Consider the following 22,261-nt stretch of genomic DNA (forward strand, 5'->3'; position numbering starts at 1 on the left):
GACCCGCAGAGCAGGCGGCGGCTGCCTGGCGCGGCCCCTTTAAGGGAGGCGGGCCTAGCGCAGCTTCCCCAGCGGCTGAGGCAGATTCACTTCCAGGTCGGAGGGGGGGGGAGGAAAAACACGGGGGGGTGAAGGGGGAGGGGGAAAAAAAAAAAAAAAAAAAAAGCCAAGCTCCGGGAGCCGGCTGGCTGGGCGCTCACCGCCGGCACCCAGCGCCGCGATGGTGAGTGCGCGCCGCGGGCAGCGCCCGGCCGAGGCAGGCGCTGAGGGCCGGGTGGGACGGGCGGCTGTCCCCCGCCCCGGGGTGGCGGAGCCGGGCGCAGGGAGCCGCGGGGAGCTGAGGCGAACCGCCGCCGCCGCGGAGGACGGGGCCGTTATGGCGGCGCCACCGCGAGCCCCGCTCTGGCGGGCGGGTGGGGGCTGCCGCGCGCCCGGGCAGGTGAGGCTGTTGGCGGGAGCGGGCGCGAGGCGGGCCTGGCCGCGCGTGTCCCCCCCTCCCCGCGCTGCCGCTGAGGGGAGACCCGCGCGCGGGCCGGCGTCGGGCCCGTCCCCTCACGCACGCAGGTGCCGCCGGGCCGGCCCGGCAGCCCCGGTCCCCCTCGCTGTTGCGTAACCGCGGCGGCTGCCGCCTGGCCGCTTATATAAACGGGCGATCGAGACCCGCCAGAGGGGAGACGAGACCTGGCGCCACGCCGAGGGGCGGCCGCAGCCTTGCCCGGTGCGCCCGGCACCGGCGCCGCGCTGCGAGGGTGACGGCCGGCCCGGCTGCCGCTGACCGGCTCCTCTCGCAGCACCTTGCGGGGCCGAGCGGCGGCGGCTCGGCGGGCTGCGCGCCGCAGGTAGCCGTGGGCGGCGTGAGGGACAGGACGGGGCAGGCAGCCGTCCTCGGCTCCCCCAGCGCACCCTGCCGCCGGCCCGGGGGCAGCCCGGCCCTTCCCCGCCGGGCGCGCTGTGTGCGGGCGGCCCGGGCAGCCGCACGGTTCCGCGGGGCGCGGGCCTGGCCGGCACCGGCGAGGCTGAAACAGCCTTGCTGTGGTACAGAGGTCCGCCGAACGGTCCGTGCGGCTGCCCCGAGTGCTGTCCTGATTGCCTCTCCGAGAGATGAGTGTGCATATATACTGCTTGTAAAGGACTAGACGGGAGCTCCCCGGGTTATCTAGTCTCATCCCTTGGTATAAAAAAACCCTCAAAAACCGTCTTATCTTTATTTTAAAAGTAGGTGGCTTTTGTGCCTGCTCTTCTATTCAGTGGACTAAGGATAGTACTTCGTTGTTTGACGTTTTGGAGCTATGTACTGCCATCTAAATTTATAGCAAAAATTCTCTTTTCATTGTTTGATGTTTTGGAGCTAAGTACTGATATCTAAATTCGCGGCATATTCATGGCATTTCTATGCACCTTTGTTGCAGTTTCTGGCACTGTGCTTCACCTTAACAGCTTTTTTCCTTCCATAGGTTTTGTTCGCTGTGCTGTGTTTACAGGTGGCATTCATCTCTCTAGCCTTTTGATTTGCTAAGCTAAGGAAAGCTGGTTTTGTTTCCTGCTCCCAATATCTTTCGTTTCCCCAGTGCATTCTGTTAGCTGTTATGTTCAAATTGAAATGGTGCGAGCATCTCTTGATGTAAATGGCCCTGTGAGATTCCCGTGTCTTGAAAATTACATACTACTTCCTTATTTTTGCTTGATGCTTCTGATACCTTTTTTGGCCATCTCACATTGTTTTCTTGTGGTTAAGCAAACCATTCAGGTCCTTCTCTCCAGTCATTTCTAACTGATGAACTCTTATCTGACTTTCTTGATGTTAATCTTGAAATAAGTGGCCTTACTACATAGTTTTAATGTGGCAGTATTTAATTTTAGACCTCTCTTGACCTCTGCCAACTTGTGTCGCTAGCAGCCGTGTAGTTCTTACTTGTGCCAGGATAGTTAAATGAGAGTTTTCAGTATAATCCTTCCTTGAATTTGGTTAATAAATTGCCTACATCTGTTTCTTTCAGTTTAATTTGAGCAGGATAATCACAAGGCTTTCTTCGTAACATACGTCACAGAACTGTTTATTTTTCACTGCCTTTTCTTCTATTAGCTCTGAGAAGAATTTTGATGACTTTTACTTGAGTTGCTATTTCTTGATCACATTAAGAAAGTAATAAAGTTTTGGAGCTGTGGAGAGGTGGAAAACAGTTAGAAATGTGGTATGTCCAATGCCAAAGACGAAGGCTCTATAATTGCCTCTTATTTTCCTGCTAACTTTTTGAGAGAAATAACTGCCTCAATTTAAAAACTTATCCTGTACCCCATCTCCTTCATGACTTCAGAGAGAAAAAAGCAGGTGGGCCTGGCATACACACATTTGGGTTTTGTAATACTGAGTCTGCGATAGAGTACAAAAATTGGGGAGTACGTCACAGAAGTGGTTTTGGTAGAGCTGAAGTTGGTATTTGTCTTCAGTGTTTATTGGGGGATGGGGGGGGAGAACACACCACGCCGCCCCCCCCCCCCATGGAAGAAAAGGTTTGATTTTTAATGACTGTGGTTGCGTGGTGATGCTTCCCCAAAGGAACAGGATTTTGTTTTAATACTTGCGCTCAGCCAGTTAATCTAGGCATAATGTTGGGCTCAAGATTCTCTAAGTTATTCCAGATATTTTAGTATGTTCCCTTACGTGCCTTTTTTTTTCTTTCTAATTGTGTTTTGAAATATAAGTTAAATATACTCTAGAAATATCTAAAGTTGATTCAAGGAGTTTTTAAAAGAAAATGTGGAGGATAATGTTCTTTCTGAGAACCTTTCCAACCACACTAGTGTGTGAGCTGTAAGCTGAACTGGGTAACATCACCCTGAAGTAGCTATTGCATTTCAGTCTGCTAGTGTATTGGATTACTGTTAGATGCCAGTAGCCATGCAGTTTACTCCCCCCACACCCCCAGACACTTTTTTTTTTTATTGCCTTCGTTATGTTATGCACTTACACAGTTGTAATTTAAATAAGCCTTTAAAAGACCATCTAAATGCAATTATTCTGGGTTTTTTTGTACTAATCCATAAGCTAGTTGCTTTTAGATCTGCCCGATTGCTCGTCGTATGTGTTTGAGCTCATAAAGATGCCCAGACTTGCATCAGGTAATGCGTAATTCTGTGATTTGAGAATTTTTTTTTTTTCTGGCCACTTATTTTGATAGGATGACAGAAACTGTGAGGTTACATGGAAGTATCAGGTAATTAAGATGGCTGTGAAAAAGTCAGCTATACATTCTAAAAGTCTACTCAAATATTGCTGGATGATCTTTATTAAATAGAAAACAATAATCCTGCACTACGGTTGACACACATTTACAGTGTCTCATTAGAGTATTAGAACCAGAAAGTGAAATGAGCAGAAAACAAATGCCAGGTTTGTTTTCAAGTTGACATTCAGAAGTATAGCTAGAGAAAGGAACTACTTAAATCCTGACCTTCTAAGTGCTTAAATACAACTGAACACTTTTACTGAGGTCTTAACTGGACATATTCTCTTTAAGTAAAGAGAAGTTGAGAAAAGGAATGCTGCTAGCTCACGTAAAAGGTTTACAGACTGTGGTCAAGCTGTTCTGTTTCAGTAGCAGACAGTCTAGGAAGCTGGTTTTATGATGCTTGTTAAGGGACTTCATTAGATACAGATAAAAATGTTTAGCCTATCTACCTCAGTTACCTCAGGAGCCTTTGTTAGGTGTTTCTTCAGCCTTTTGGCAACAAGTTGAAGAAAGATTACAAATGTCTCCTGTAACAGGTATAAAAGGAGTTCATAAAATTTTTACTGTGTTTTTTTCAAATGAAATTGATGCTTGCTTGTGAATTTTGTTCCTTTATTGTATGGAGATGTTCTATATGGACTTCTACAGTGATTACTTTATATGAAAATTAAAACGATATCTCCAAATTGCAGATTAGCCAGTTAGAGGTACTGGTTGAAAAAATATTCTGAGTCATATGCTAGTGGCCTATCTGCAAGGCTAAAAATTCTCATTGGAGTTTGCTTCCTGATATATAAAAGTGTTTTAACTTTTCTGGCAGAAATTATGGAACAGTGCCAGAAGGAGTGAAGAGAGCCAGTGTTCTAGTTTTGTCATATTTAAGCATCGCATTAGAAGCACAAGATCTAATGGGAGAGAAGGATGGCTTTGCTTCAATGGGAATAATTTTCACATACCTTAGAGTAAGGATTCTGATTTTTGTTTGAATTGGCAGTTGTATAAATCCTTGTGGTGGCGGTGTATTAATTTTAGGTTAAAAGAAGTGTTTCCTCTTTCCTTTAAAAATAATTTATTGTTTTTTCCTCCTCAGAAGTACTTAGGCATTGTTGCACATTATAAAGAAATAAAAAATATTAACAGTTCCAAATTCTGTCTTTCCTTTTCGTAGCAGCTTAGGATTGGAGACAGCCAAAACTGCTGTTTTTGGTAATGTGAGCAAGTTGCATCACAAAGTAACTCCTGTTTCTTCAACTACAAAATGTAATCATCAAGCTTTAAATGAAAGAATAAAAATTAATCACTTGGCAAAATCCAGTCAAAGGAGCTGGAAGGAGCATGTCAAAAGCTGCAGAAAGAGCTTGTATTTGAATAATTTGGAGTTTCTAGTTCCCAAACCTCTACTTAAGTCTTCGGGAGCCACTAAACTGCAGTCTCCCATTGTTGATGATAAGCTCTATTCCATCTTTGCCTTAGCGTGGTACCTCCCAGTCTTCAAATATATGCACCTTATTTTAGAAGATTTATGTCTGTCACTTTCTTTGTATTTCTTCTATATAAACTTTTACGTATTTCTGTACTTCTATGATGCGCATATTAGGCCGATGAAGCAACAGAAGGAGAATTTAAATGAGCTAGAAAAGAAAGGTGAAATTATCCAGAACTTTCAGTATAAAAGGGAAGCTACATTTTTTCCTACAGATGAGATCTGGCATCAGTTGATGCTGTTATTTTCAATATTGTCTGGGGGAGTATGTACCAGTCACTCGGCCTTCTTTTGTGTAAGGCTGGGGATGATTCACAGTGCTGCGAGTCATTCTTTATGTTGATTAATCTGTGTGACTGAAAACAGTAGGCTATTATTAGACATGGAATAAAAAAACCTTTGAGATGTTTGTATATCAATGTACAGTCTCAAACTCTGAAGGAAAAGCTCAAATTTATATTCTGCCTTGTCCTTTGTACCTGGCGTTCTATTATAGATGATTCCCCGGTGCTTGGCATAAAAAGGAGTGAATTGGTATCTATAATCAGAAGGAATTCTATAATACTTGTTACTCTATTGCTGCACAAAATGTGGAATTAAAATATTTCTTTTTGAGTTTCCTTTTTTTGATCTGAAGTTCTAGCTGCCCTTTCAGTATCAGAAATGCTCCTAACAGCATATGAAATTTATCTGCATTTCTAATCTAGGTTGGTAGTAGACTGGGGTGACTCACCAGAAAAATTAAAAGAAATAGTTTAAATCAAGAAATAAAATTTGATTTAAATTTTTTTCAGTCTGTCTTGATTGATTAATTCCCAGTAGACTTCAAAAATTCAAATGATCTTGTCAGGAATTACTTTTCTTCCTCTGTGAACACAAGCAGGGCTGAAGCATGGCGGACTAGACTGGATGTTGTTCTGGGGGTGACAGTGGGGAGGAGGCTGCCCATCAGTTTTGCCAGTTTATCGTGTGACCTGACTTTGCGTGGCTCTAAGGGAGATATCTTTTTGTAACGTTTGCCTGTTTCAACGAGAATCAGACTAACAAAACAGAATCATTAGCCTAAAAACATATTATTGAGTAATGGAAGATTCATAGAGAGAATGGTTTGACTAAATCTTTGTTTTGTTGCTTTTTGCATATGATAGGAGGAAGCTTCTCCTTATTCTTTACTTGATATCTGTTTGAATTTCCTGACTGCCAACCTAGAGAAGTTTTGCACTGAAAGGCAAGATGGAACGCTATGCTTGCAGGAGCCAGGAATGTTTCCTCAAGAAGTGGCCGATCGACTGCTGCAGACGATGGCATTTCATGGTAAAAACAATTATTTATGGGTCATCAGTGAAAATATTTTACTGGAATGTGACACTGCAGTTCTGGTATAGTTTCTAGCAGAATCTGCTGTGGCAGCTGTTAAAACTGTGTTCCTTAATCTCTTAATAGAGAATTTTTTTTTTCTCTTTTCCACCGCTTCAGCTGAATGTTACATTGTCATGCAGATAGTTCTAAATAGAAGGTCCTTTGTTTTGGGTTTATGATTTTAATTTAATGTTCCTTTAAGTGAACATTCTTTAATTCTTTCAATCACTTAAAAATATATATATTTGATTCTACTACTTCTAGCAGCACTCAAACATTTCATTATCTCTTGCAGAGCAATTAACTGAATTTTCTTTACTGTGTGTCCTTGTGATTAAACTAGGAAATAATCTTGTCATTTTCATTAAGATACCCTCTCATCTCTTCTAGAACTTTTGTTGAAGTGGAATTATTTATTTGAAAGCAGTCAGTTTCAAGAGTAGTATAAACATCAGTGAAAGCCACTTTGTGGTGATGGTACATTTTACATGCTGACCTATCATGTTGTCTGTCAGCACATCTTTGGTGAGAGTGCTGCCCTCTTGTTTGTTTGCTTTAAGCATGGCAAAGGAGAATGTTGTCTCAATAACAGCTTCTTAGTGTGAAAATAGTGAATGTGTAGATTACCCTAGAGAGGAGGCAGGACACTCGATCCTGAAGACTTTTAGTAAGAGATGAGACATGACACTAGAGAAATTCCTGTAAGCCGACCGAGCACCCTGACCTACAGGTGCAGATTTGAATGGGTCTTACTGTGCAAATAGTGGTATTCTAGTTATCCCAAGTTGCTCTATTCAGTTATAACAGAAGGAATGGTCCTTGGAAAAAAAGGAAAATTAAAAAAACCTTCAACACATGCTACTTTCTGATAAGTAATTTTTTAGTGGTCCCAAGAAATTGGGCTCAAGGAAACTTGAGTTACCAGAAATATACTACCAGTGCTAGTAGTGATGGAGGCAGTTCCAGACACAGAAACATCACAAACACTGTGTCAGTACAGGATTGAAAAAAAGTGCGTGCCAGGTAAACAGAGTGTGGCTAAGGTAGGCCAGTGAAAGAGCCTAACTTGATCCTTAAATGAAAAGATGAACAAAAAATTAAGAAGTAATTTAGCAAAACTTTAAGCAAATTATAATTATTTATCACATTTTTCTTTTTCTGCTGGGTACCACTTGTTTCACCCCATATTTTTACTTTCTCTGCAGAAGAAGTACGCCCTGACTACTTGGTCAGAAATGCTTAAACCATTTGCTCTTCAGAAGTCTGCAAATCTTAATATTAATTTGACTTTGTCACAGAGGCAATTACTAACTTGTAACTGAAATCCAAACTGTAGTGGCAATGGTGGTTTTATTAAAATACTTTGCATTTTTCTATGTTCAGGATGCTTGAAGATGGGAGATAAAAAACCAGGAGTGTTGACATTTATAACCTAGAGTGAAACTAGAAGGACATGTTATTCTTATTCCTTTTGTGTGCGTGCTTGTGCAGCCATACCCTTCTCATACCGCTTTCTATAAAGCAATAATCCTTCTGTTGATAAGATTCAAATAAGAAATCTTGGTCTTTTCAATGCATTTTGAATAATCCTGTGCATGGAACTAGATGCATTATTTCAGTTAGGATGTTGCCAGTATGCTGCAGGAAAAGACTGCTTATGCAGTCTTCTTGCTACAGAGCAAAAGGATAATCTCAAACAAGATTGTTGTGTTTCCTTTTTTCATTGCTGTCTTTCTCTCTTTTCCACCCTTGCCTTGTCCTCCTCGTTCTCCTCTTTGAATCACTTCTTAGGTTTCTTTCTCACATTCAGCTTGTTTCTGAGCAACACTCCTACCTTCTTCGTGAGAGATACATAGAAGGACTTAATTAGCTTAGTTTAGTGTATTGATCCTACTTATGAATTCAATCAAATGCTAAATTATTTGAGTTACAGTGAGATGAGAACTGGTCATTGATTGCTGGTACTGGTACTATCTTGAGGTTAATGGAACTGTGACCAGGGAAGAATAACTTTCAGGAATTTTGAAATTCTGTTTTTAGCACATTTCTAACCAGTTCAGTGAGAAAATGGAGAAAATGCAGGCAGCAGTGTGAATGTTTTTGAATCATACCTGCATTTTATTTATTGCACATTCCATGTTCTAAATCAAACCACACCTTAATTTGTCTCCTATTTTTATACCTGGAGTTTTCCAAAAGTATGATTGTAATATTAAAAGTGGAATCTCAAATACAAAATTTTGGGATCAGTGTCGTAATGGTCCAAGACAAACTACTTTGCAATTAATTTTATTTGTTAATGCTTTGTACCCTTTGGGTTCTTAATATAAAAGTGATGCTCTATCTAACAGTAGAGCCAAACACTAATGCTGTTCTCCATCAGGGCTTCTGAATGACGGAACTGTGGGCATCTTCCGAGGCAACCAGATGCGTTTGAAACGAGCTTGTATCCGGAAAGCGAAAATCTCTGCTGTGGCTTTCCGGAAAGCATTCTGCCATCACAAGCTGGTAGAACTTGATGCTACTGGGGTGAATGCAGATATAACAATCACAGACATTATAAGTGGACTTGGCAGCAATAAATGGATCCAACAAAATCTGCAGTGCCTTGTGCTGAACTCACTAACTCTTTCTTTGGAAGACCCATATGAGAGGTGCTTCAGTCAGTTGTCTGGGCTTCGTGTGTTGAGTATTACCAATGTTCTGTTCTACAACGAGGACTTGGCAGATGTTGCTTCCCTTCCTAGATTGGAAAGTCTGGATATATCGAACACTTCCGTCACTGACATAACGGCACTCCTCACCTGCAAAGACCGACTCAAGTCTTTGACCATGCACCACCTGAAATGCTTGAAAATGACCACAACCCAGATTCTGGATGTTATAAGACAACTAAAATACCTGAATCACCTTGATATTTCAGATGACAAACAGTTCACATCAGACATAGCACTTCGTTTACTGGAACAGAAAGATATCTTGCCTAACCTTGTGTCTTTGGACATTTCTGGAAGAAAACATGTTACAGATAAAGCTGTAGAAGCGTTTATTCAGCAACGGCCCACAATGCAGTTTGTAGGACTGCTAGCTACTGACGCTGGCTACTCAGAATTCCTAACAGGCGAAGGAAACCTAAAGGTTAAGTGGGGGAATTAATTTTAATGAAAAATTACAATGTGCAGGAAAAACAGAACTAATAATTTGTGACAAATGTATGTGGGTGTTTCAGGAGGCTGTAGAATAATTTTTTTAATTGTTAATTGTAATTACTGACTTTATGTCAAATTGCTACTTAATTCTGGTACAGAAACTGCTAAATTTACATAATAACTATTGTAAGAAGCATCTATTTTCTGTGCCTTTTCAGTGAGCTTTAGATCCTGAATTAACATATCTGATCGAAGAGAGCTAAACTTTGTCTAGTCTGAAGTCATTTACTGGAATAATAATCTCTGGATTCCAGCACAATATTTAGCATAAGGCAGCAATATGTAAGAGGTGGGGGTACAATTTGCATAAACTTGGAGCAGTTCATGATTAACGCAGCAGATAAAATAAAACTTAATAACTGAGCTACTGTTGGACTCCATCACCACTTCAATTTCCTATTACATTTCTACCCACCTTGAAAGGTCTTTTGGTGATGAACATGTAAGGAACAATTACTTAGGATAAAAAAACTTCCTCTTGAACAAATCCTAAATTACTTAGCCCCTTAGGATGAACTGTTGTTTGCTGAAGTGCATTTATTTATCTTTTGGTGCCAGGCAGCAGGATGTTTCCCTGTTGTGTAGAACATGCACACACTTACTGAAGAATGAGCCTGTGCTGTCCCTGCTATGAAGGGGTCAGAATTAAAGAAGAAAAAGAGGTGGTTTAGACATGTCACTGGTATATAATTTGTGACTCTTGAGTTTTGTTTTCTACTGTGCCATGAGGATGATGGAAACCGCAGAGAGAAAGAAGTAGAGTTTGCATAATGTGTCCATAGTTTAGTCTGTTTCCTGTGCAAGCTGAGTTTTGCACTTCAGTTTTGGGGTAACTTGGCTACTCAACTTTATAACTTCCCCACCACCACCACCCCGGAACTTTTGACAGTTGATAATGACCAAGTCTCTGGAGTACTTAGTTGTCAGAGCGGGTAGTGGTGGGTATGAATGTTGAAATGCATTGTTGGAGAAAGCAACCTATTTGGTGTGATCGTGTATGTTGTCAGGAAGTTATACCTCATGTTTGGTGTAAAATAATTAATATAATCCTTGTTATGTAGGATATATGCTTCACACAGGTGACTGTGCTATGAAAAGGCAGGCAAGAAGGAAGAAGGTTCTAGTAATGTGAAAATCATGATGGACTTGTAGCGGTGTAGTTAGCAAAAAGCAGTTTGCACATATATATATATATATTAAGGTATAGTTGTCAAGAAGAGACTGTAGGCACTGACTGGGGGATTTTTTTGCCGGGGTGTGTGTGTGCTGAAATTTGTGACTGACTATACTGAAATGTTCAGCTGCTTAGTCTAGATATTGCTAAAGAATAAACAGGACACAGCAGTCGGGGAGAGAGCAGATGTAAAATGTTACTGTCCTTACAGCAGTCCTGTGGAATTTGATTATAGAAAACTCTTGAAAGATTGAACATGATGCAGACATAGTTGGGAACGTGAAGCCAAGTGGAAATTCTTCATATAGTGTATAATTGGCTGCAAAACATGTGAATATGATTGCCCTATTCTAATCAGTAGAGAATATAAAACAAAATCCAAGATGGTATCAGTTCTCTCAAGGCTGTAATATATTCCTGATCTAGCAAGTTTCCAAAAATTTGGCTTTATACAATACAGGATGCACAGAATATAACACTTCAATCTGTGAACATTTGCTTTCCCTTATGTGACACGTTAAGTAGAGCAAGTTCTGTATGCTTCCCTAAGAATTTTAAGAAATAGTGATTGCAGCAATGATTCATTAAATAGTAGAACTGAGGAACAAACCACCTACAGTTACACAATGTACAGTTATAAAGTAGATAAAATACAGTTAAATGGAAAATATAGGATTGGGAAGTGGAAAAATTTGCAGCTAGTTGCTGATTTAATATTCTGAGCTTAAACTCATATTAGTCAGCAGCTTATAGCTTCTAATGCAGTATTACCTGAGTTAGCTCGTTGTTTAGTTTTCACTTGTATTTAGTCTGGTTTTAAGAATTACTTCTTTTGCAGCAAGCTTGAGTTGGTTCCTTAATATGGTGCTGGAAAGCTATCGCTACAGATACAGCTTATGGGAAACTTGATGTAGACAAAGAATGGAAGTCTCTTTTTTTTTTTTCTCTCCAGAGCTAGAACCCAGAGCCAAAAAATTACAGCCAGAATACCATCTTCATCAATTGATCAGCCGCATTTGACAGAGCATTCAGTTACAAATAGTGCTTTTAGGCATTTGGTGCACCATAAGCAGCTTGTAAGCTTTTTAACTTCTTAGTTAAGAAACAGTACTTTTGCTTAGTGGTTTCAGACAGTTCTGCTTAAAGACATGCCTGAAGCCTAATTTTGGCTTAGAATGCAGATTCTTATTTTTGAAGAATGTTTGAAGTTTGTATAGTTCTGGATTAATATGGCCAGATAAAATAATCATTTGCTTACTGAAGGATTTGGCTAAAAATATCACCACCTTTGAAACTGCAGTTCTGCACTTTTTAAGAACAAAATTTGTAAAGTATAATGATGACATCTTTAAAGATTATTTCTCTGTTCATAGGTGTCAGGAGAAGCAAATGAAACTCAGATTTCTGAGGCACTAAAGCGTTACAGTGAACGGGCCTTCTTTGTGAGAGAAGCTCTCTTTCATTTATTCAGCCTGACTCATGTAATGGAAAAAACAAAGCCTGAAATTTTAAAGGTAAAATAACATGGTTTTGGTGATTGTCATGCAGTGTTCCTTAAACTGAGCCCATCCTCAAACACCTGCTATAAAGTATTTTATAAGCTTGTACATTTGTAGGTTGTGATTTTTAAGATTAATATTGTAATGTTGCGTAAAGATTAACAACTATTTAAACAACAGTGATGTAGAAGATGACCTGTAGTGTTTTATGTTAGGTAAAATTGATCTGGAATAATGTGTAGTATCTAAATTTAGTAGCAACTATATTAGTTTTTTCATGTAATTTTGAATATGAGATGAATTTTTTCTTCAGATACTGAATTCTGTCATTAGAACCTATTTGTACTGGGTCAAATCAAAGGTCTGTCTAGTCTTATTTCCCAGGTACAACAGTGCCTTCTGCTGATGCTTACAAAACAGTTATATTATTCCTTATTGTTACAAGGAAGGCATTCAGTGGTATTTCTTTCACTGTCACCTGTCACTATGATAGCAAGCGAGTAACTAACTAGTGTTCCATATTGGGCTCTAACTTGGAAAATACTAGAAACTTCCTTAGAAACCATTCTAGGTATTGGCTTTCCATGTCTAGAACACCAGAGATGGTTTAATTTTTACTGTGATGATAAAAAGAGGCATCAGTAAGACAAATTATTTTTGTTTTTGCTATCCTGTTTGATATGGGACAAATTACTTTGAATTTGCTGGCTTCAATATCAAAAAAACTTTGGCAGTCAATAATCAACAAGAAAAATAGGTGAGATCACAATCAACGTACACAGGGGAAAAAAAATCAGGAAGAAGCTGTGAAAAATACATCCTGACCTAGCAGTTTAGGATGTGATCTGAAATGGCTAGGCACCAAATGAGAAGCTATTACATCATTACCATTACACTGCAGAAACTCTGTCCTACCTCATTCAGCTCTGAAAGGGTTTGGTGATTTTTATTTCAGTGTGTAAAGCAAACCCTGGACCTTTCTAGGAATCTCTTGCATTCCATGCAGCCACAACCTGTGCAAAAGGACCTGGAGAAATAAAAGTTGTCAGCTTTGAATCACTGAGCAGAAGGAAATGTTCCTCCTGAGAATGAAAATCACACCAGATGGATTTGTCACTTAAGTAAAAGGGAGGCAGAAGTTGGGTGCTGTGGGTCATTGTTGTGGCCTCAAGCAACAGTGGATTGCTCTCTGGGTATGTGGGCAAATGTGTAATATGTGCAAAACTCTTGCATTTCAGCTTGTGGTTATTGGAATGAGAAATCACCCCCTGAACTTGCCTGTGCAGTTAGCAGCGAGTGCGTGTGTCTTTAACCTAACCAAGCAAGATTTAGCGGCAGGCATGCCTGTGCGACTTCTGGCTGATGTCACTCACTTGCTTCTGAAGGCCATGGAGCACTTCCCAAATCATCAACAGGTAAAAAGCAAAATTTTTTTTTTTTTTTTTCGGTAGGATTCCCTGTCTTGTGGACCTTAAAGGTTTCTCCACATCGCGTGACCCCATGGAAGTATGTTTAATAACTCATAGCAAGAAAGTGTTCTGAAATATGTATGTCTCTGAAGTAACTCTTTTTCTTATAGCTGCAAAAGAATTGCCTTCTTTCACTATGCAGTGACAGAATCCTTCAGGATGTTCCATTTAACAGGCAAGTTTTACATGTCAGTTAAAATGGGTTGTAGCATTGCAAAATATTTTTTTCTTGTTGTCTGTACCTTCAGAAGGTTTGTTTCTGGTTTCAGTTTTGCTCAGTTTAAATCATTCCAGCATACTGAATTTGTCTGGCCTATATTATTTTGGGCCTGTAATTCAAAATTGAGTATAGGTCTGAAAAAATCCTTTGATATACAGGTATTTTTTATTTTCCCTGAATGGGTCTATCACTACTTGCGTGTTACAAAAGTCGGGATCCCTCTGGGGAACTACAGGATTGCTTTTTGCAGACATTTTTCTACTTAAAGTTTTGTCCAAATGCTTTGAAGTGTGTTGGTCTGATGTTTTAGAAGATTGTGCCAATTTTTTCTTCCTTCTTTGGAAGCAATTCCTGTGCACTTTGATACATAATTAGAACTAAGAGACCCTAAGCAGACAACACAAAGCTGACAGAGGCTCATGCAATACCTGTGATTTCACTGTGTGTTCTACTATTTGTTTTGGTATGAGGCATACTTCTCCCAGTTTCTTTTGTCTTGCATGCATTTCTATCCGATGCGTTATCTGTGTACATCTTTCTTTTACGAAGCCTTATGAGACTTCTGAAAAATAAATATATTTTTTAACTTCCAGGTTTGAAGCAGCCAAGCTTGTTATGCAGTGGCTGTGTAATCATGAAGATCAAAACATGCAAAGGATGGCTGTAGCCATAATTTCCATTCTTGCTGCAAAGGTACAAAATTTGAGCTTTGAGATCATAGGATAATATTTCTGAAGTCTAAAAAATAATTGTTGATATGGTTTTGTTTGTTTACAGCTTTCAACAGAGCAAACGGCTCAACTTGGTGCAGAACTCTTCATTGTTAGGGTAAGTTAGATACTTTCCTGGCAGTCAAAAATACCATCCTCTCCAGCTCTTCATGCTAACAGTATCTGTAAAGATACATTCTTAGAATTCTCTCTCATATTTATTTTGTATTAACCTGTATTTATGTGAAAGCTCTTCAGAAGAGAAAAGCCTAGAGAAGTTATTAGAGATAGTATCAGAGGATGAAAAGCAGCCAAAATGGAAAAACTTGACACAATTAATACAAAAGTAAAATAGCAAGCCACCTCTTGATTTGAAATCCATTGTATAAGACGAAAGATGTTCAAAAAGAGTATTTGAAGTAAACTGTTCATGCTGTCAATGTTCATGTGGGGTCCGGAGTTCTGTGGATGGCTTTGTGCCATCTTACACATGTAATTATGGTGAAAACAAAGGAATTCCGGTAGCAGGCAACCATGTTCAAAGAGGAGGTAAAAAGTTTAATAGCTGTTTTATTTTGTGTATTTTGACCCTAAACATGTAGATCTTTACTCTGCGTATAATCGATAGCTATGCATTACCCCAGTCAGTGCAGAAAGAGGCAGAGGAGCGAATACGTTTTTTTGATGTGGAGTCATAACTGGGGCGCTTTTATTTTTTTTTCTTCCAGCAACTTCTACAAATAGTTAAACAGAAAACAAATCAGAATCTTGTAGATACTACTCTCAAGTTCACACTGAGTGCACTTTGGAACCTCACTGATGAATCACCAACAACATGTCGGCATTTCATTGAAAATCAAGGGCTAGAACTTTTCATGAGAGTCTTGGAGGTGAGGAGTAGTTTTGTTTGTGGACTATCAACATACATTTATAATTAACATTGCTTCAATAATAAGCACAAATGGTTACCTGTAGTTTGTTTCTTTTTTCCACAGTCTTTTCCATCTGAATCATCCATCCAACAGAAAGTTCTTGGACTTCTGGTGAGATGAAGAAAAAAACCAAAAACCAAACCCAAAACAAACAAACCCCCCCCCCCCCCCCCCCCCAACTCTGAAATATGTATTTTTAAAATTGATTTTTAAATTTTTTTATCGCCCATGTAAATCTGAAAACTTGCCTAATATTTTTACATGCTTCTTTATTCTTTATAGTTTGCATTCTTTACAACTGAAACTTTTTTTACTGTTTTACCAATTCTCCAAAAGCACTAGTTATATTGAAATTGACGGTTAAAGTAAACAAAAAGAAAGGCCAGCGAGTGAGGCTTCAGATGAGTCCACACGCAAAAAGTAGGTTGAAAATCAGTGGAATTTAGAATTGTGTACTACTGAAATTTATGAAATTGTGTTTGAGAATGTTAAAACTAGCCTTTAGTTTAGGGTAGTCTGCATGCTAACGGCCTAAAATTACTTATGAGAAAACCTTTATTTTGAGGCAAATTCCTGCATTAGACTGGAAGAGTTTTCAAAAGCAGAAGTAGTATTTTGGCATCTAGTGTGACCACCTGGATGTATGAAGATCTCATCCTGGTGTTTATGTGTGTGTGTTTACACAATGTAATTCAAACTTATATGTTTATCTCCCTTTATATAGTATCCTTTCCATTGATATTTTCTCTTTTCTTTCTTTTCCCCCTCCAGAATAATATAGCTGAAGTTAAAGAGCTCCATTCTGAATTAATGTGGAAGGACTTCATAGACCACATCAGTAAATTATTGCACAGTGTGGAGGTGGAAGTTAGCTACTTTGCAGCAGGGATTATTGCTCATTTGATATCTCGAGGAGAGCAGGCCTGGACACTCAGTCGGAGCCAGAGGACATCTCTGCTTGAACAGCTGGTACAGAAATGATGATGGATTTTATCATACTCTTCTTATTTTTTCAATGTTTGTATTTAACAATGAGTGTTCTTGGTTCTGTATTTTGCAGCATTCTGCCATTTTGAATTGGCCAACCCCAGAATGTGAGATGGTGGCTTACAGGTAACTACTGGCTTGATTTGGGGTTTGGAAAATAAATTGAACTAGGTTTAAAACTTGTTCCCAAAGCAGAGTGAGCTGCTAGCCAGACATGGTTTTGTCCAGTGGAAAAACACCTATTGGCTTAAAATATACGGTGTCTTAATTTTCCCTTTGTGACCAAAGAAAGTCAGGGTCTCCTGTAAAAGAAAAATGTATTGTTGCTCTGCAGCTTTTCTATTCAAGATATTCAGCTGCATGCCTAAAAACCTTACTGGTTAATCTTTGTGTCTAAGTCTATATTGGCTAACACTGGGTTAGCATTATCTATCCTAGATAAAGAAGCTTGAGGCCAGAAAGTACAATTAGATAATTACTGTCCACCCAATCCTTAGAATTTCTGCTGGTTTTACTCCTGTTTTTAAGGAGCAGGAGGTATCCAAATGCTATGGTAAAAGCATACCGCATGGCCTCTGTATATGATTTTTGCTAGTAACTGTCTTAAACAGAAGGCTTGCCTGCTGCATCTAAAACTTGAGTTGATGTCTCTCCTAGTTAAACCGGTAGCTGAATGAGTAAACATGGGACCTCTGGAGTAATAATATCTAGTAGTAAAGCAAGTTGCTGTTCCTCTCTTTTTTTTTTTATTTTTTTTATTTTTTTAATAGGTCTTTCAATCCGTTTTTTCCACTACTTGGCTGTTTTATGACACCTGGTGTCCAGTTATGGGCAGTGTGGGCCATGCAGCACGTCTGCAGCAAAAACCGTATGTGTTGATAACATTACCCTTAAAATTCTTATTTCTTAGCATATTATTCACTAGCATGAAGTGGGGAAAAATAAGAATTCCTGGGTTATTCACTCCTAATCCTCTGGAGAACCCACATTTAAGCTTTGACTAAGTGGGCAGGGAAAAAGAGTAAAAGTTCTTTATATGCTTTTTTACTTAAAGGAATTTCACTGTTAAATGCACAGTACTAATTCCAAAATATGGACATGTGTTAAAATTAACTACATTTTTGACTTGCACAGGTGGTTTTATTCAGACATGTGAATATCAGTAATGGGCAACACATCTTTTGTATTAAGAACAATGATTATAGCAGGTAGCTATCTCTTACTATCAGAAGAGAAGTTTTAGGTAATCCTTGTCTCTAATCACATTTTTGCAATAACTTGTTGTAACATGAGGGTCTGTTTCTTAATGTCTTTCCCATCTGCAAAAATGATTTGAGAGCATGTGATGAAATGCACAAGTGTTGGGAAAGGATATAAATCCCCTGAGCATACCTAAATGTAAGAGTGGACAAACCTTCCTGGGTTTTAATGCCTTTTTTTTTTTTTTTTTGACATATATCTGTATGATGTGTGTGCATTGTCATTAACTTCTACCAGATACAAAGCAGCTTTCCTCTAAAGTATTAAAAGTATTTTATGTGCCAGGTTTTTTTAAATCTTCTTGACAGCAGTATATCTGTGTTTGTTTATCCCTGTCCCATAAATCACTATTTCTACAGTGGAAAAGACAGCTATTCAGGACCAAACAATAGCATGGCATAATATATAATTGCACATGAAGTACTGTAATAAACATAATTGAGAGAAATGTAATGAGTTCCCAGGGTACGCTGTCCAGACATCTGTGAGGACTTTGCCCATGTTGAAGTTCTGACCAAGTTGTTTTGCTGGCCAGATTCTGGATAACAGTTTTTAATTAAGGCCCTGTAACTTCTTTTTGTGCCCTGTTAACTTATATGGTCCTATTTATTCTATTTATTTTTAGTGTGTGTTTTGTGCTCCTCTAACCTCTGAGCTTTCAACATGCCACAGAGATTTGTATTGGCAGTAACTGCTCTCTAGAGTGGAGAGGCTGGAAATACTTGGATGGCGTCCTCCTGATTTGATGTCAAGACAGTATTTCTGAAGCTTAGTTCTGATGGTATTTGATGCTGGAAGCTCCTGGACAAAGTTGCAGAGAAATCACATGTTTGGTAGCAAATGTAATAAACACATTTTCCCTCGGAGTGGGTTAATTCTGAAATAGGAAGACTTATCTGGGTGGAAAATCTTAATTAAGTGCTTGGCACCAAGAAGGCTTTTTGGCCTGGAGAGGGGATGCATTTTATTTTGACCTCTTTTAGATGAGGGTGAAAAGCAGTCTTGAATTAATATGATTGATTTTTCTTGTTTATTTTTTTCTCCTTTTGTTGTCTCTCTGTATCATATCCACCTCAATGAGCTAGTTTAACTAAAATATTAGTAGCACTGCAGTACATGTGATCCCAGTGAAATGCTTAATGTCAGCATTTAAACAGCTCTGGTGTTGCTTCACCAAGATGAATGGTGAAACTGGGCACATCTGAGGTAATGCTCTGTGGATTACATTACAGTCATCTAGAACTTTTTGTAGCAACTTCTGAAGCTTGCATGTTACATTAAACTTGTGGCTCTTTTTATAGCTGGTCTCTGTATGTAATAATGCTGGAGATGATGTAGATGCACTTTCAACTTTTTAAAATCAATAATGAAAGTGGAAAGGAAAGTACAATTTTATTTCTGAAAAGGCATTCATAGCAACTTAAAACTAGTTAAAGGCCACCATCAATACTGTTTGGCAAATTGTTTGCAAAGGAATTAGTTCCTGTTCACTCCACAAGCCTGTACAAATGATGTGGTATATCTGATACCATTTTTAGGTAACTGTTCTGTACCAAGGATTTTGGTAAAGGTGATATTTTTACCTTGGATACTCAGATTCTATAGTACTTCTGGTTCCATGTCTTAAAATTTATATATATGCACTTAAAATGCCTGTGGAGGAGGCAGGGGGAGAGAGAGGCAATTTCCAGTCAGCTAAGACAGACATGGAAACAGACCTGACTGTAATAGGAGTCCTGTCCAAGCAACTCTGTTCTTCTGTTGTCACTTGTTAAAGTACAGATGCGCTTCTGTGGACACTTTAGGAAGTGTCCTAAATGCTGCCTGGTCTCAGAGCCAAAAGTGGATTTAAATCGGTGTTTACAGTATCTGCTACATTTACTCTAGATAATTTTTCTTAATTCCCTTTTTTAAATTTTATTACAGCTGTCAGATACTGCAGCATGTTAATTGAAGAAGGTGGTTTACAGCACTTGTACAACATCAAGGAAAACGTCCAGACTGATCCACATGTCCAAAGGATTGCTATTGCCATCCTAGATAGTTTGGAAAAACACATTATGCGTCATGGGAGACCACTGCCAAGTAGAAAACAGCAACAAAACAAACCAAACTGAAAGCTGCAGGCATAGGAGTGTAGAGTATTGTCTCTGTAATAATCCTTTCTGATGTGTGTGTAGTTGGAGTAACTTGTAATATAGTGGTCACCATTAAAGTGATTTGCCGATTATTGTGGTACCCAGCACCATGTACGGTAACCTTTGGTGAATGTCAACTTTAATGGCAACCGCATATGCAACTTGTAAAGGGTCACGGCTTGAGCTGGTCATGCCTGTAGGGCTATGGCTGGCTGCGCAGAGATGGGACTTGTACAGATCAATATGCACATCTGGAGAAAAAAAAAAAAAGACTTCTAGGAATATCTTGTTTTGTGACTTCTGGGAGAGAAAGTGATTTCATCCCTATGATTGCGGTTCATAATGCTGTTTACTGGTTTGGTGTTTGAATAGAACTGTGTGTGGTTGTGAGATTCAGCACTTTTACAGATTAAAACAAAAGTACGTGCATGCAGGTTACAATGAGACTTGTAACTAAGGCGACCGAAATGTCCGTTGTCTCATAACCCTTCTAAACACAAAGGGGGTCTTCAACTTTACTTTTCTGCCTGCCTGCAAGTTGTGTTCTTTTGTTTTCCTTACTGCTAGCGCAATGCCTTTTTGCAGTTCAGCTCTCTTGAGTCCTCCCCACTCTTGGTGAGGTGGGGACTGCCATTGCATCAGGGAAAGGGGAACCTGCTAAAGTAAAGCAATAGAAACAGGATTAAAATGAGATACAATACTAAAAGGATGAACTAAGCTTGAGATTTTAAACTTGGTAACGAGAAAGGGAGTTGTGGTGTTTGACTACTTTTGGTTGTGTGGGCTATCTTTTGTTTTTAGAATACTGATAGGGAAAGGAGAAGGCTCATTAGTGCAAATTACTGACTTACCTTCATCATGCAGTGGATTGTGTGTCTTGATAGGAGGCCCAGGATATTTGGTCACCTTATTTATAAGAGAATAACGATTGCTCTGTTTGTTTTCTGTAAATATTCTGTCAGTATTGTGCAGTGAATTATATTTCCAGGTCATCACAGTGCAAAATATCACCCAGTGTTCTATGTAAGCCCTGTGTCAATTGCATTGTTTTGTGGAGTGTGAAATTTTACATAAAGATGCTAATTGTAACAACTTAGTTCTTTCTTGGTTACCTGTGGGTTTCAAATGGTGTTGAATGAAACATGTTGCACAGCATACAGATGCTTCTTAAAATACAAGGGATGGAAGCAAACTGCATGTCCATTCAAATTGTTTACTTTTGAGTTGTTTTTGTTTATCTGGTTAGTCTCCGTATTTCCATGGCAACTGAGTGGTATTCAGAAATTCTTCTGTAAATATATTCTTAATTAAGTTTAAAAAGAAAACTTAGGGTTGGTAGCTTACTAGCAGGGATGGTTTCTTCATGATGACCATATTTTACTATTTTTAACTCCTTCCTTCTCCCAACTCCCATCCTTCAAATAAAAAAACATCACCTCTAATCTTCAATAATCTAGTTATTGTGTATTTCAGGAACTTCAAAAGGTACCGATCCAGTTATTTAATAAATGTTGTGTAATGGCTTTTTGTACAAAGGTATAATTTGGCTAGCATTTTCCTGTGTATCTGGTTACATGCAGTTCTCTTGATTCAGAAAGAAAGAAAATTGGTTTTAGCTTTGCATTATGAAGGTTGGCTTGAAAAATGGCCTGCAAGCCTTTACCTGTCACCCTTCTGAGATGTTGGCTATGGAACTGCAACATAAAATGGAACACAAAACTTGTCAAAATTGGTGTTAACAGAATTAATATAAATCAATTGCTTAATTTTTAAAATAAAGATGAAAACTCTCCTTACAGTATTGGTTTCCTAATAATAGGAGAACTTGAAGGATCTGAACCAAAACTGTGTGTGTGTGTGAAAGATCTACATGCAGCACTAAATGCACATGATGGTGGCATCAGTTCAGGGGCTGAAGATGGCGCTTTATGAAGTTCTGCAACCAGCAAGCACTGAGACTGCAAATGATTTTTCCATACCCTTATTTTGTTTCGATGTGCTTCAGGCAAAGAGAGAGTGAGCAGAGTTCTTGTAGGCTGAAAAGTATGAATGCCTATGAGGTATATATTAACTGAATTTACTTGCATGTGCCAGTTCCAGAAAAGTCTCTTTGCATTCCTGTGCAGGTTCAGGAATTCCTGCCAGGGTAGAGTAATTCCGGAAGTGACTTTTAAACTCTTGTATTTCACCTGTGCCCTTTACCCTTTTTTTGTGAAGGTTGAAGATGCTGACTTTGTTTTACCTTTGCAGATCTTTACACAGGAAACTTGTATCATTGGATAAGGTTACCTCACCCACAGAATTGTTTGGTTAACTTTTTGGCACAAGTGAAATTGTGGTAAGCTACATTTTAACTATATTCTGATAACCTCTATTTACTAAAACAAAAATATTTTTTTTCCTTGAAAGCCCAGGTCTAGGGAAGTAAAAAGCTCTAGAGCTAAATTGTGCAGCACATCTCTGTGTTGGAGAACCTCTAAGCAGAGGGAGAAAATAACTTCTAGTCAGGCAACAGAAGAAAATAGATGATGGAGGAGAGGGGAGATGCCTGAGACAACACATAGACTGATGCAGCGGCTGTAACATACATG

The 22,261-nt window shown here is 39.2% G+C and overlaps 1 protein-coding gene across 5 annotated transcripts; it reads left to right on the top strand.

Annotated features, from left to right (window-relative positions):
* The first annotated feature begins 115 nt into the window (after nt 1-115).
* LOC121095628 (protein zyg-11 homolog B) lies at nt 116-21,462 on the top strand. 5 transcript variants are annotated; one of them, XR_005830161.1, is made up of 15 exons: nt 351-439; nt 5,862-6,027; nt 8,456-9,210; nt 11,829-11,969; nt 13,193-13,369; nt 13,534-13,598; nt 14,237-14,336; nt 14,421-14,471; nt 15,082-15,243; nt 15,349-15,396; nt 16,057-16,254; nt 16,346-16,398; nt 17,043-17,140; nt 18,158-18,374; nt 19,459-19,547. XR_005830161.1 is itself a non-coding variant. In XM_040610757.1 (14 exons), exons 1-14 carry the CDS (start codon nt 221-223, stop codon nt 19,647-19,649), a joined length of 2,208 nt encoding a protein of 735 aa, XP_040466691.1. In that variant the 5' UTR covers nt 116-220; the 3' UTR covers nt 19,650-21,462. The 5 variants fall into 5 exon arrangements, 4 of the variants coding, with proteins under 4 accessions (XP_040466691.1, XP_040466692.1, XP_040466693.1 ...); XM_040610757.1 differs by lacking the exons at nt 351-439; nt 18,158-18,374 and adding an exon at nt 116-223 and having other exon boundaries at nt 19,459-21,462; XM_040610758.1 differs by lacking the exons at nt 18,158-18,374; nt 19,459-19,547 and adding an exon at nt 17,407-18,151.
* The last annotated feature ends 799 nt before the right edge of the window (nt 21,463-22,261 follow it).

Source organism: Falco naumanni, chromosome 11 (assembly GCF_017639655.2).
Source record: "Falco naumanni isolate bFalNau1 chromosome 11, bFalNau1.pat, whole genome shotgun sequence".
Classification (NCBI taxonomy): Eukaryota; Metazoa; Chordata; class Aves; order Falconiformes; family Falconidae; genus Falco; species Falco naumanni.

Bases quoted from the DNA above. Each gene is read 5' to 3' on its own strand.
- LOC121095628 (XM_040610756.1), top strand. From the start codon at position 377: ATGGCGGCGCCACCGCGAGCCCCGCTCTGGCGGGCGGGTGGGGGCTGC. The intron at 9,211-11,828 runs GTTAAGTGGGGG...CTCTGTTCATAG, and splicing joins CAGGCGAAGGAAACCTAAAG to GTGTCAGGAGAAGCAAATGA. The intron at 16,255-16,345 runs GTACAGAAATGA...TGTATTTTGCAG, and splicing joins CATCTCTGCTTGAACAGCTG to CATTCTGCCATTTTGAATTG.